This window comes from Cinclus cinclus, chromosome 2, assembly GCF_963662255.1.
Source record: "Cinclus cinclus chromosome 2, bCinCin1.1, whole genome shotgun sequence".
In the NCBI taxonomy this organism is placed as follows: Eukaryota; Metazoa; Chordata; class Aves; order Passeriformes; family Cinclidae; genus Cinclus; species Cinclus cinclus.
Window position 1 is genome coordinate 33426667 of NC_085047.1, and position 14730 is coordinate 33441396.

Sequence of the window (14730 nt, forward strand, 5' to 3'; positions counted from 1 at the left end):
TTGATACTGACACAGAGTAACAGATGACCTCAAACTCTCAGGATATAAATCTTGCACTTGCAGCACCATTAAATTAATAGTAACAAAAATAATAGCAGTAGACACACATGAAAAGGCTTGCTGAGCATACTCCAGTAAAATGAGGGTTTGCATATCTGTCAAGCATCAAATGCACAGACAGTACCACTTCCCCTCCCATCAGCACAACAACAGCCCCCCCCATTCATTTTGAGATGCCACTGCTCATTGCAAACAGCACAGTAAAAAGCAGTGACAGGAAAAGAAATACAAAAAAAGCTCAGAAGAGGTTTGATGAAGCATCACGTTCAGCAATAAAAGTTGTTAGCATGTAGCAGAGACAGATCTTTAAATCAGATAAGGGAACTGGATGTTTTTGTTCTGGGGTAATGGGATATGGAGCCCTTCGCTTCCAACTCATCAGTTAAAGCAAGACAGTTTGACAGTGAATGAAAATTACTAACATGTGATGGCTGTTCACAGACTGATGTGAAATGAGTGGCTGGTCTCTGTGTAGCTGCTGGGAGCTCCATATGTCACAGAAACCACCTTTACAGAAAGGATCCTACTAAGGACTCCAGCAGAGAGGCAAGAAATGAACGTGCCCGGAGAGCAACACTCCTGAGAGGTAGTGTCCTCCTGAAGTTGGATGAAATCTTTAGTTTTTAGGATAATGGATTTTTTATCTCAAATAAACAGTAAATTAAAACAAGACATTTTCTCACTGTTACTGTTTGTGAGCTTCAGTTTTGTCCCAGTTTTACCAGTATGTATTAGAAGTCCTTTCACTAATGTTATTAGCATTACTTTGTATTTACTGCAATATAAATAGGATCGTGGACCTGGATTCTGTTGAGTTGTACTTGTTCCAATCTTGGAATAGTTCAGTGTTTAAAACATTGCTGGTATCATCATTTCATGTGGTTACTCACACACAGAAAGCTGAACAACAAGTCTGGTCACAGTTCCCAGAGCTTCCTGTGTCCAAGCAGGCCAAAGACAAAGAGTAACTGTTCTGTGTACATGTGTAAGTAAACACACACACACACAGACACACAGATACACACACACACACACAGACACACAGACACACACACACACACACACACACACTGGGTCGTTTCCACAAGTGCTCTGCACTTGCCAGTAATGCTAATGGGAGCACTGTTAGGCCAGCAAAAGATCTTTGGAAAATCCCATCTGTTACCCTTACCTCTGTCTGTCCTAACATCTCTACATCTTTATAAAATTACCACATCCATTTAGAAAATTACCATCTTTACAAAATTGCCACAAAAAATGTTTGTCTCGGACACTAAACCTACCCATTGGCCTTTTCTCTTGATGACTAGTGATAATGAAAAAGAACTAATTAGAATTTCTTTGCCCATTAAAAAAATTACTTGCTGCAGATGATTAGATCAGTAGGATTTTGGAAGGTCACATTTCAGATGGAGTATGAGAGACCATTCACAGAATACAGACCTGCTTAGATGTAACAGGCTTAGCCACAGCTACCAACTAAGCAAAAAAACAACAACAAACAAACAACCAAACTAAAAAAAAACCCAAACAAACCATCCCCACCCCCAAAAAAAAACAACCTACAAAGCAGCCTTGTTACTATATTGACTACAGTTTTGAGGAAGATAAAATGTCGTCTTTTTCTCCCAGGCATTAATAATGCTTTCTAAGGCTCCAGGCACTTGGCTGCAAGGATGGCAAACCAGTTGTACCCTACCTCTTCATTAACCTGTCTTTTTTCTAGGCATCAGAAATGTGTTTTGGGGCCTGAAGCTGCAAGACAGCAAGAAAACGTCTTCGCAGGAAAGTGTAGATAAATGTTTGAAGAATAGATGCAGAGGGCAATATTTTGAACAGGTGAGAATGATGAGGACTCATCTGCAGATAAGCCTTTCAACTAATGTGTTTTGGACTTATATGGAATAAATTGAGGATAACAACACCAGAGAGGTCTGTCACTGACATCCAAAATTCATGAAGGTACTCGAGGGCTGAAATGGCATTTAGCTACTCAACTCCCTCTAGCACCAAGAGCAGTTTCAGGACAAAGCATTTCTTTAGCTTAGGAAATGTAATGGCTATTTCTGTCTGAGTCATGCAGAGCAGCAAGAGTTAATCTACAAACCAGATCATAAGCAGTGATGTCTCCACATGGATACTCTTTTCTTGATTATTTTTTATTGTATGGTCCAAAAGTCATCCAAGTGGTGCCCTACAGTGAATTGTCAGGAGATATAATGACAGTGTACACAGCTATGACTTCTCATGCCCTGATATCTCTCACTGGATCCATCAGAAGAGTGAGGATTAAGTGACATTTGCAAGAAGCTCCTGACCCATGAAGAGCAAAGTATTCAGGGAGCTGCATGGATTAATAAAAAAAAAAATCAGAGCAAAACAAAACTCTGACTTCAATCCAACAAAAAACATATGAAGCTGTAATACAAAACACTTTTGAAATCCACAAAGCATAAAGGTAAATTTTCATTAGAAATCACTGCAAATTTTTTCCAAGACAGGTAACAGAGGGAGGTGACTATGGGATAAATGCCCTCTGCACCTCAAGTTTTGCAGCAGCAAAGCCACAGAGACCCATGACCCGCACGTGGATTCCTAACTCCAGTAGCTCCCAGAGCACAGGTAGACTGCACAGTAAGTTCTTAGTTATGGATGCCTTTATACAGCTCTTGGTTTCAAAAAGTGACAGCTCCCTTACTTAAATAAACTAATATGGCCATGGTGCTTCAGAGCAGAGAACAAATGTCTTACTGAATTATCTCTGTGAGAAGTCTTGCATAGGGGGATTACTGAAATTCATATGTTTTAAGGCTACTATGATCAGCTTGTCTGACCTCTTAGACCCATAGGCTGTTTATTTTTTTCCCACCCAGAACTGGATTAAAGTCTCTGTTTTAGGAAAATATCTCATTCACCAAAGAGAGTTGATAATAGTGAGTCAACCACTTCCTCCAGTAAGCTTTTGAAATGCTTAATTACTGCTAGGGAACTATGTCTTATTTCAAGGTTGGACTTGTCTAACTCCAGTATCCCATGACTGGTCTTGTTTGGCCTTTGTCCATAAAGTTACCAATAGCTCCTTCTGCCCTGCATGTTCTAATGCCTTCTCCATGTGCAATTACCTCCACACAGAAAAACAATCCATTCCAAATCTTTTCCTTGAACAGCTGAGGAAGAATAAAATTCCCATTTTAAGGTTTGTTTCCCATCCACTGGACTTTTTTGATCTCTTTCCAGTAATTTCATATCTGTTATGTGTGTTCACCAACACTGGACACAACACTGTGTCAGCAATATTGGGTGCAGAAAAGAGACCACCTCCTCATCTCCAAGGAGTTTTTGGGCTTCTATATTTCTAAGGTTCACAGAGGTGAAGGCACAAAAGCCTTGTACTGAGAACTCATGTTGAGACAGCTATCTCCAGTGACCTCAAAATCCTGTTCTTGCTTCTCAAGAATCTCTCAACCCTCCAGTATAACATCCTTTCTTTGTTCCCAGGGCTATTTTGCATTTTGCTGCATTATGATATATTTTGTTTGAATGTGACCTTGCAGCGATGTGAGTCAGATCACTCTGTGTCAAAATGATCAGGGTACATTATTTACCACCATATCGAGCTTTAGGTGACCTGAAAATTTTACCAGGAGAGAAGTAAACTACATTCTAAGACAATAATGAAAATGCTGAGTAGGGCTAGATACTACAACCAGTTCCAAGGGATCCCTACAGAAACATCTTCAATGATGGATGCCTTGCAATTAAAAAATTAATTCAGAGGTGTGTCACTACGCCAGATTTTAAGGTATCTTTTGTGTTCCTTCTTATTTTCATGCAATAGGAATTTTTACATCTTTGAGACTGTTTATGCATTCTATATCACATACATGTCCTTTGACTGTCCTGCTAAAACCAAACTCACGTTTTTGTCCCACTTCTTTTGCACGAAGCCATGAAATAAATACCTTTTGGCAATCTTAAGAGTTACCATGGGGTGAATGAAACCACTGTGGTTGTGAAAAGGGAGACACTGGCAAGACGTTGTCACATCTGTTAAATAATGTGCACAGTGGTTTGCATCTTTCACTAAGATTCATGTGATCATAGAATAAATCAGAATGGATGGCACTTCTGCAGGTCATCTTGTGAGCCCTGGCTCATCCCCTTCAGAGAGGGACATGAAGGAAAATGAACTGGGCTCAGCAGAAACCCTTCCTTTTCTGCCACTGAGGGCAGCTCCAGTTTATTCAGCCAACACTGTATTTCAGGGGACCAAGACCATTTTTATCAGGTAATCTGCATTCTGTATATCAGTAGACAATGAGTTTTATTTTGGGATGGTTCATCTAGCTCGTATCTTGTGGGTGAAGTTGCAAATTTTTTTTAGAATGATGCTCTGACTCCCTTAAAAATTTGAAATCCAACAATCCCATTAGTGAGCTCTTCAAATCAGTGCTTTAGACTGCAAACTCCCTGGGAGCAGAGACTGTCTTTTCTGTTCACAAAACATCTGTTCCAGTCCCAAAGGGCTCTGAAGTGTCAGCACAACCCAATGAAATAACCACAATTCTCACATTAAAGTTTTGTATCTGAAATGTATGTTCAGCTTTTTCTCCATAGGAGCATTGTTTCATGGAAGGGGCTGAACTCCAAAGGTATCTGTGTCTTCCTGGAGCAGGACCTTGGCCTAACTAGTGTAACATTTGCATAACACCAGCTGGAGAACACCTGATTTTAACTGACTTTAAACACTCACTCTAACTACCAAGAAGGCTGCACTAGATAATGACAACAGATGGAAATGCTGACCTCATTCAGGAATTTCATGAGATACTCCATATCAACTGCCTTCCACAAATAGTCACCTGGATACCAAACTTAAGAGGAGCTAAAATTACTTGGCTTTCAAACACTGCTAGTGACCCATCACTTTCTGAAAATCATGTCCTTTATGAAGTTTGTCTGTATGGTGCATGCAAAAAAATATATCCACCCAAAATAACCAGAAATTTTGAAATTCCTACAAAATAACTGTTCTTCAGCAGCAATGGGGCTACTTGCTGTCCTTGCTCTCCCTGACTTGTTGCTGCAAAGTGCTCACAAATCCCACAGCAGTCTCATCTCTGTGTCCTGTGCAGTCAGCTTCCAAGTTCCTCACTCAATGCCACGCAGCACCCAAAAGGTGACAAGGATTAGAGCTTTGTACAGAAACAAAGGGCTGATTTTGAGACGCTGCTTCTGCAGTAAACAAGATCAGCTGAGAGCTAATAAAATTTCAAATTAGCTGTGACTTTTCATGGCCCTACAATTGTGTTGGTTGATTTAATGGGCAGTGTCTTAACTGGCTGAGACTGAATAATTGAGCATTTCTACAGAGTTATGGATGCTGCAACAAAAATCAGTCATGCTAACATCACCAGCAGAATGCAAATAACCTGCAGTCAGAGGTGTTATTATGTGTTTAGGCAGATTCTGACAGGTGCTGCATGTCAAGTGTCAGGCTGGAACAGGCCATGGGTAGGGATGGATTTGTTTGTACACAGAGCATTCTGTGAACCCTGACACACTCCTGGAGCCCCAGGCAGACAGGCACTTGGAGGTGAGCTTAAGGAGCCTGATTAGGGTGAATCTCGGACAGCATACATGACAAACTCAAGGATTGCTTCTGCTAAAGACCATGACACTTTTTGTCACTGACTGCAATGGGAAGAGCCTCTACAAGAAACTGTATTAGGCAAAGCAAAACTAGGAAGTAAAAACAACAATAAAACCCCAGTGTCTCACGTGGGAGTATATCCACTGGCAACAAAAGCATAAAATGCACTGATTATACAAATAATCGTGTCTCTCACCTCATTCAATTCTTATCTTTCAGTTCCCTTTATGTGCCATTCATCAGGCAACATTATCACTTTTTTTGTGGGGACACTGTCTTGTCCTGTGATGCTTTTGGATGAATTACTGGCAGAGTATGGGTGGGAAAGGTTTTAAATGTAAATACTCAGAGGTTAAGATAACAAAGTCTTAGTCTTACCCTTGAGCAAATCAGATTTTACCCTTTCGGTTCTAATCTAAACCCTGGTTAAGAGAAAGGCTCTAAAGGAACGGCTCAGTACTTTTGCACAAACAAGTTATTGTTAACATGGATGTTTGTGCTGATAAAGGTTTTACAGGAATAATGATGTTCTGCCCTGAGTTGAGGACTGACACTCAATTTACTTGAATTGGATTTGGGGAATAAATGGGTTTTACTCCAGTACTTTGCAGAAAGAAATTTTACTTATTCAACAAAAGTTGCAGCTTTTGGCTCCTCTTTAAGGAGTCAAAGGGAAACAAAACACAACTGTAAGGAACAATGGCAATGTGACTGTCAACTCTCTGTGAACCCCTTAGCTATTAATATTTTCTTTGCTCCTTCTATCCCACCTGCTCTGTTTTAATTTCACCCAAATAAGCTTCTCACTGTTTGTGTCCGGGCTAAATTAGATTGCAAGCTGCCTGGGAAAGGAATTGCCCTCACATCTTTCTCTAAGTGTTCAGCACTTGTTTGCAAATTTGATATAACACAGTCATATGTAATAGCAGTCAAGTATTTGAATTACAGAACTCTTTGGGTTCTTGTGCAGAGCCTCTGTGGGGGTAGTCACAGAAATGCTCTGCAAAATGTTCATCCTAACCCAGAGCTACATTCTTTAAAAAAAAACATCTGAATAGAAAAAGAAGGGAAGTGGAAGGAGGAAATGACAGAAAACATATGATAATCACCACTATCTGGCATAAACCACAGCTGTAATAATGTGTTTAGAATCTACAAGTTCACAGCATCCCGCAGCTCATCATTACTCTGGAGAATAAAGTTGATGCAGCTGTATTGGTTTCACGGACTTCTTCTTTCTCCAGGCAGATTTTTAACAGCCAGCAAAGCAGCATAGAAACCAAGCAACCTAGGATTTGAGGGAATTGCATGAAGCTAAGGAAGGCATGTGAGGGCCTTTCCTAGCTTAGGAAAGACTGTGCCTGGGGATGCATCAGGCAGAGCATCACCAGCCAGGCAAGGGAGGGGATTGTCCTGCTCTGCTCTGCACTGGGGCAGCCTCACCTCAAGGGCTGTGTGCAGTTTTGAGCACCAAAATATAGGAAGGTATAAAGCCATTAGACAGTGTCCAAAGGAGGGCTATGAGGAGTGTGAAGGCTTTGGATGGGAAGCCATGTGAGATATGGCTGAGGTCACTTCGTTCAGCCTGGAGGAGACTGAGGCAAGACCTCATCATGGTTTGAAGCTTCCTCTCAAAAGGAAGAGGAGAGACAGGCACTGATCTCTACTCTGTGGTGAGCAGTGACAGGAACCGAGTGAATGGCATGAAGCTGTGTCGGGGAAAGTTTAGGCTGGGTATTAGGGAAGAGCTCTTTACCCGGAGGGTGGTTGGGCACTGGAACAGGCTCCCCAAGGAAGTGGTCACAGCACCAAACCTGACAGAGTTGGGGTTGTCCTGTTCAGGGCCAGGAGCTGGGACTCAATGATCCTTGTGAGCCCCCTCCAGCTCAGGATATTCTATGATTCTGTGACTAACATTTGGACAAGGCAGTAAGTACACGTTGCTTAACCTGATCAATTGTCATGCACTAGTGTTCCTGAAACTGCCTCCTTCGGGAGCCAAAGCACCTCTCAGAAGTGATCCCTCTGAACAAAAGGAACTCAGAACTTAGCAATTTTTTGGTGGGAACAGTGGTTTCGCACTCTCAGCAGCTGAGAGATCCTTGTCACCAAGGTCTCTCACTTTCCTGGCAAGTGCTGCAAGTGTTAAGCTACTGCTGAAATGTTCACCCTAACATATTCTGACTGAATCCAAGCCAATTTAAGCAATCATCTGAGAACAGCTTGGAGTGTCTCAGATAACTCAGATATTAGCATGTTTCTCAAATCCTGGTCAACAGGAAAGTGGCTATGCACTCTATGCATGTTGAACACAGTTGGTACAAAACCTTAGGATTCTAGGGGGACTTTCTGCCTCACACAAGTTGCAACAGTTTGCCTCAGATGATGAAGTAGGTCTGGAATTTCTGCTTTAAATATTAGTGCTCGAACTCTGTTTAAGCACCTTTTGAGGTAGAGAAATGCTTTGTGAAATAAGTGTCCAATCTGTTTTTTTTTCTTAAGCTGGCACCTCACCCTCTCTTTTATCTTGTGTACCAGCAGTGCCTCCTCCCCCTAAGTTAGCTCCCTCATTTCAGCAGACAATGGTAGGTTTCCTTCAACACAAAAAACACTTTTATAACGTCTTTCTGAATCGATTAATCAATGGCATTTCATTAAGGACTCCTTCAAAGTACCAGGAGCTGACCCAAGGTGTCAGGACAAGGCACTGCTAGATCCCCAGTTCACCACACATCATCCTCTCCAATGGCACAATCAACACTAGCTCTGGGATGCCAGAATGCCTGGGTTAACACTGCCCTCCTGCCAGCCTTGCTGCCAACAACCAGCCACAGGTGACATCCATGCGTTACCATCCAACACAAAATCAGCTAAGAGATGAAACCTGAAAATGTGAACTGCTAATTTTATATGAGGAGAAGTCAATTAACAGTCACCATGAAACAGAGGAAGAGAAGCTGGGTGATTTCTATTATACCAGCTACCCAATATTTCAGGTACAGCAGACTTTCTCATCCTTTTAGCAGTGCTTTGTGGTTTCTCCAAGACGACCCTGTTGTTTGACTGGATCTATCTGTGATGGTAAATGCTAATTTATGATGGCTGTTTTCCCAGGTGCATTCAGATCTCAATACTTCCCTCCACAAATGTAGCCAGCACATTATTGCATAATTTTTTATAGTTTTGAAGAAGCAGATGGCTCATGCACCACATCCAGGAGACAATCTCCTCATGCTATTAAAGCCCAGGGTATGAGGGCAGAAAGACAAAAGGAAGTATCAGAAAGTACCCCACCACTTTGTCTGCAGTTCAAGCATTTGCGAAGACAAAGGTTTGTGTTCTGGGGTTCTCCTGGATTCTTTACAGTCCCCTTTAAAGACCTAAGACTACCTTCAGGTGTAGCCCTATGCACTGCAAAGATCAGTGTAGACTTCTGCCATCTCTCTAACACTATTTGGCATGTGGTGGACAGTGAACACACAGGTGTTAAGAAGGCCAGTGTGCTGTGCCAAAATTTCTCTTGCCAAAGATTTGAAATGCTGCTGTTCCAAAACATTATGTAAGTTTCCACCTTACTACAAGCACTACCTGATCCTTGAATGGGGCAAGGCACTGTGGAGCTGCCAGTGGGCTATGGAACAGTTAAACAACACTGATTTGCCTCAGAGAGGCCATTTCTGAATTACACTGTCCCTGAAGTGACCAGCTCACTGCTCCAGGGTTGGGAGATTAAGGCAGCAATCAGTTGCTCTGGTCCAGGAGGATAAGGAAAGGAACACATACAAACTGCTCCACCTGCTAACTTTAGGGAACCATCTGGTGGAGCAAAGACTAAACTTTCAAAGGCAAAATGGGGCCATGGGTACATTGGAACTCTCTGTCCTAGGCTAAATGAGACATAAACTGAGGGAAAGGAGCTTTGCTAATACAATTCTTGCACAAAAAGAGAACATGATGGTTTACTTTTCTCAGTCCCAAAGGAAGATCATTGACCAGATGATAGTTAAGAAAAATGAAGTTTCGATACTTTTATGCAATGGTGTGCAATATATGTTATTACAGGCCACCCTTATTTGACTGGGAAGGGTATCTATCTATCTATCTGTCTGTCTATCTATCTATCTATCTATCTATCTATCTATCTATCTATCTATCCATTCCCTTAACCACTGACACTAGCCTTTGGAAGTATTTCAGTTGGGAAGAGGCAGTGAAGAATAGCAGACAACTGAACAGAAACCTCTAATGAACATGAAGGTTTAGATAATATTGTGAACATTGTAATTTCAGACATATTTTTCATATGAGAAAGACTCTTCCCTTCCATAAATGAAGTAGGTTCCTGTTGTACAGTGTTCAGCAGCTGTTCAGGAACTGGAATTGTTTAAAGCAGGAAATGAAGGATGGGTCAGTTCCAGTTCCTGGAGAACCAGCAAGTTTTACACTACCTGGAAGACTTGCCTACTCTGGAAAAGCCCCAAACAATAACAAAGGCCATCAAATAAAGTTACTGTGTTGAACTTCTAGACCAAATGAGCAATTTAATTTAACATCTGTAGTCCTCTCATGATTTCATCTCAAAGTGATCTTGTCTTCATGTGAAGACATTGAAATGGAGAACTGGAATCTCTGTCTCTCAACAGTTAGATAATTTCTCCAGAACAAGGATGGGTAACACAACTTTGCTGTTCAACATCATATTCATGAGATTAGTTAAGAATATCCCCTCTTCCCCTCAGTTTTTCCTGTACACTCTAAAAGAGGAGTCTACCTATGCAACAGAGCCCATATTTAGGTTATGGAATACCAGCCTCTTCTCAAGGTATTTTCAAATGCCATTAACTCCACTTTTAGGACTTGTCACAGAAAATAATTTCCTTGATTTTTTAAGCTTTAAAACATATTCTTCAAGTACATGACAGAGCACTCAGTGTAGGGTGAGACATGTAGGTACTACCTGTCACACCTACTCTTACGTAGTGAGTGTTTGCAGCAATAAATTAGAGAGGCTATTTTCTGCTGAAGTGAGGCAAGAACCACTTTCTTCATCTTGTTATAAAGACACACCTCCTGTTTGTTGTAATACAGGTGGCCTCTTAGGTCAAATGTACAAAATCTTGGCCTTTTATCCAGATTGTTACATCTCTGTCATTGCACTGTTTTTCCTTAACTTATACTCAACGGTCGCCTGCTCTCAGTTACTCACTACAGCTTCTTTCAAGTTGATGGGCTTGGTGTTTAAAAGTGTAAACAAAGTGGATCTGGGTGTGAAACCTAAGTGCTAGCTTTGACAAATGACACTTTTGTGTGGAGAGGGAACTGTGCACAGAAACAACTTTTTACTAGCCTGAACGAAGATTACATTTCACCAAGTCTCTCTCTGAGTGACTCCTGCTCAGCTTGTTATTGTTTATCTGAGCAGACTCCAGATTTAGGAGACAAACATACCCTGTCATTTAGCACTCGTCTCCCTCAGGGTATGATTAGGCTGGGAGCTGATGAAAAAGTTTCTGACTTCAGCTCCCATTATCCTGAGGAATTTCCGGCTGCAGAGATTTTGATTAGCAGACACTGACACCACAGTGTAGGAAACAGGTAGGAGCTCAGGCAGAGTGAAGTACCCTAGCTGGTACTAGCTCCACTAACCTCTTTCTCACCACTCATGGTATCCATTTTGACTAGGCCAGTTTGACTTCTGATGCTTCATGGACTTCTACCTTCATTGCAAACATTCATGAGCAAATTCCACGTTTGGATCCTTTCTGGTGAACCAAAATAAACTACTTTTCTCCAACCCTGAGCATGCATCACTCCAGTGTATGTGACAGAATCCCAAAAGAGGGAGAAACCACAGTGCTCATCCACTGCATGTTTTTGGAGAGGCTTCAGGCATGTATCTCTTCAGTGCTCTTCAAAGCACAGCAGCTTCCCAAGGTATAATGTTTGTGGTGAATGGGCTCAGTTCTGCTGAGCACAGATGCCTACTGTGATTTGAATTTCCCTTAGATGTCTGAGCAATCCAAAAGGAAATGTCACATATGAAATGCGTATATGCTCTACCAGACACTGAAGCTGTTGTGAAGGGGAAACCAGAAGTCAGCTCGGATGTCTCAGATGGCATTGGACAAAAGGCAACAAACATAATTTAGCACACAGAAAATTAAGACCAGATACAAGGAGAAGAACATTTACTATAAGGATGGTCATACACTAGAGCAGGGTGTCCAGAGGTGGGATCTCCACCCTTGAAGGTGTTCAACAGTTGATTAAACACAGTCTTGAGCAACCTGATGGAATCAGTATTACCTTGAACAGGCGGTTGAATTGAATACTGGTGGAAGTCCCTTCCAACCTAAATTATGCTATGACATTCTACAAACATCCCCACTTGCTACAGAAACCAGCATAACATCTAGCAAACTGGCAGAACATCAGCCTTTCTTCATGAGTCCTTGTATCTCTATTTGAATTATTGAAAAAAGGACTAAGGCTTCAAAGCAGAAGTGCCTCACCACTGCTGAAGCTACACCACGGCTACATCTCAGAGGTTGAAATTCTAGACTTGAGCTCACAAATACAAATGACCCACTAAAACATATAAAAATAAGTTAATAAAGTAAATGTATTCTGCTATTTCACTTCCCAACTGAGGAGAGCCCTTATCAGTAACATAGCCAAATCAAAGGCACAGTGTATGACAAATTACCTGTAATCTGTATTGCACAACATGTACACACTTTTTTTTGAGTGTACCAAGATTAAAGTCAACACCCATATGTGGGCTCTGATACATGAATAAGCTGTCACAAAGCAATAAGTTCCAACCTATCAATTGCTCTGTTCTTGCTGTGTGCACCACTGCTGCACACAAGGTCACCAAATGCCAGTTAGTAGTTGATGTGCATTAACTTGCAAACCTGTCAATGTCTTTTGTCTCTCCTATCTACATCTGCTGTCCTGCAGGCTTGAAAGGCAGCTCATTTCAAGGTGAGAGTAATCCAGGTAAAAAGGTTAACCCTTGAATCAGGAGATATCAAGATACCTCATCTGGTCATGCTCTTTGTGATATCATACAGTTGTGATTTACATTTTATGTTAGGCTGGATTACTCTTTCCCTCTCTCTCTTTCTAAAAACTTCACAAAGCTTTTGCTGATTATTTTATTCCATGGAAACTGGGACTGTATGTCTGTTTACCATACTTCTGCACATCTGATGTGATGACCTTTATTGCTGCCCTGTGTCAGCTGCACAAGTACAGTGATATTCAGTTCCATATGAGGTAAAAAGCCATCTTTGTTTTATAGTGTGTACTCTGCATGGTTCTCCAATTTTTCCATCTTTTCTAAAGGGCTAATTTGGTCCATTTTCCATGCCAGATGTGCAGAAGTATTTTAAATATTCAATATGAATCGCAGTTGCTGTGAAGCAGATAATCACAGACTTGGCTTGGCTATTATTTTTTTAACTGTACTATTCTTGTGAATATGATAAAACAGAGGCTCGCAAAATGCAGTCTCCACTTCACAGTCTGGGTCCTGGCCCAGACTTGTGGTTTACAAGGCCTTTTGCTGAGTGACAACAAAACAAATTATGCAGTCTCCCTTATGCCTTAAATTTAATATCTCATCTCCTGCTCTCTAATTCAAACCTTCACACTGCACCACGGTTTCCTTTGTAATGAGATAACTCTGAATATTAAGTTTGCATTACATAGAGCTATTATTCACATGCCTGACATCATTACATATGGAACCGTAATCAATAAAACATGGTTTGAGAGGGATTGGATGGCTTGTGGGCATGGGGATCAGTCACCCAAGCCTCTAAATTTCTGCAAAATATCCATCCAAAGTCAGTAGTGACCGACTAGAGACCCTTGATGAAAGCCTCAGGTAGTGAAGGCAAATTTGGACAGTGAGGGATGTTTGCTGTCTGAGGTGGTCCCACCGTGTCACTGCTGAGCTACTTGGCTGGGTGGAGGGATTGGACAGATGCACAGCCTCTGCCTGCTCTCTGCTGTATGGACTTGATTTGGAGATAAACAAATGTCCCTCTTCAGCCCTGGCACCCCGGATCCAAACCCATTTAATTTGTATTCAAATCCACTCTGGCTGAGTCAGCCTGGCAGATTTCACTGTCTGTTCTCTACCAGCTGTCAAAAAACAATCTGCCCTGCAGAACCAAGCCCAGATGACTGTTCACTGTGAGAGGTTTATAGGCTCTGTGAAGCCTGACATATCACATGTGCTCATGTCCTACCTCCATCGTTGTCTTTCCCATCGCCACATGCCGTCTCCATGGAAGTGTCACAGCCTGCTCCTCTCCAGCCCAGCTGGCAGACACAGTGCCAGCCGTTCATGTCCAGAGTGCATCTGCCATTGCCATTGCACAAGCCAGGGCATCCCTCTGCAAGGCAAACAGCCACACATTCAAACACACTCAAAACACAAAGCATCATAGCCTGGAAAGGGGCTCATTAAACAGCTTTTCCCCTTTGCCTTCAGTTTATTTCTCCACTCCCACCTGGTATCTTCTCACTTGGAATGAACCTGCTTGGGTGTCAGGATGGTGGTGACCAGTCAATGGGCAGCTGCTTCTGGCTCTCCCAAGAGGTCCTCACAGCATAACCTCACTCACTGCACTGAGGGAATGGTGAGTTTCAGGGTGCACTGAAACATTCCAGCTTCATTGGTTGTAAAAGCAAGACAGCACATTGCCTCCGAGCCTCTCAAAGCTTTTGCTATGTAAGACTAGTACTTGGGGTTACCTAAGTAGGATTTGGGGTTAAAGTTCCCAACACCCAGCAGGATAAAGCAGCTGGCTTTCAGTATTACTGAGATCTCAGACTGGTAAGCATTCAAAACCATATGGAAAGGCAAAGGCAGAAAAAATTTGGAAGATATACAGTTTCTTTACTGTAGTAATTTTGGGAGGGATTAATCTCATCCAGTTCAAATTAATCTATAACTGAGATACCTTCAACTCTCTGTAGTCAGCAGAGAAACAGACTGTCCC

General features: G+C 41.8%; 1 protein-coding gene across 1 annotated transcript in view; it reads right to left on the reverse strand.

Annotated features, from left to right (window-relative positions):
- Window positions 1-14730, reverse strand: part of TENM4 (teneurin transmembrane protein 4) — a 341874-nt gene that overhangs the window by 91059 nt on the left and 236085 nt on the right. Inside the window, exons 15-16 of the mRNA XM_062514903.1 lie at window positions 13975-14121; window positions 12420-12426 (exon numbers count right to left, since the gene is read on the reverse strand). Of these exons, the coding sequence (XP_062370887.1) occupies window positions 12420-12426; window positions 13975-14121 (154 nt within the window). The remainder of the gene's footprint in view (window positions 1-12419; window positions 12427-13974; window positions 14122-14730) is intronic.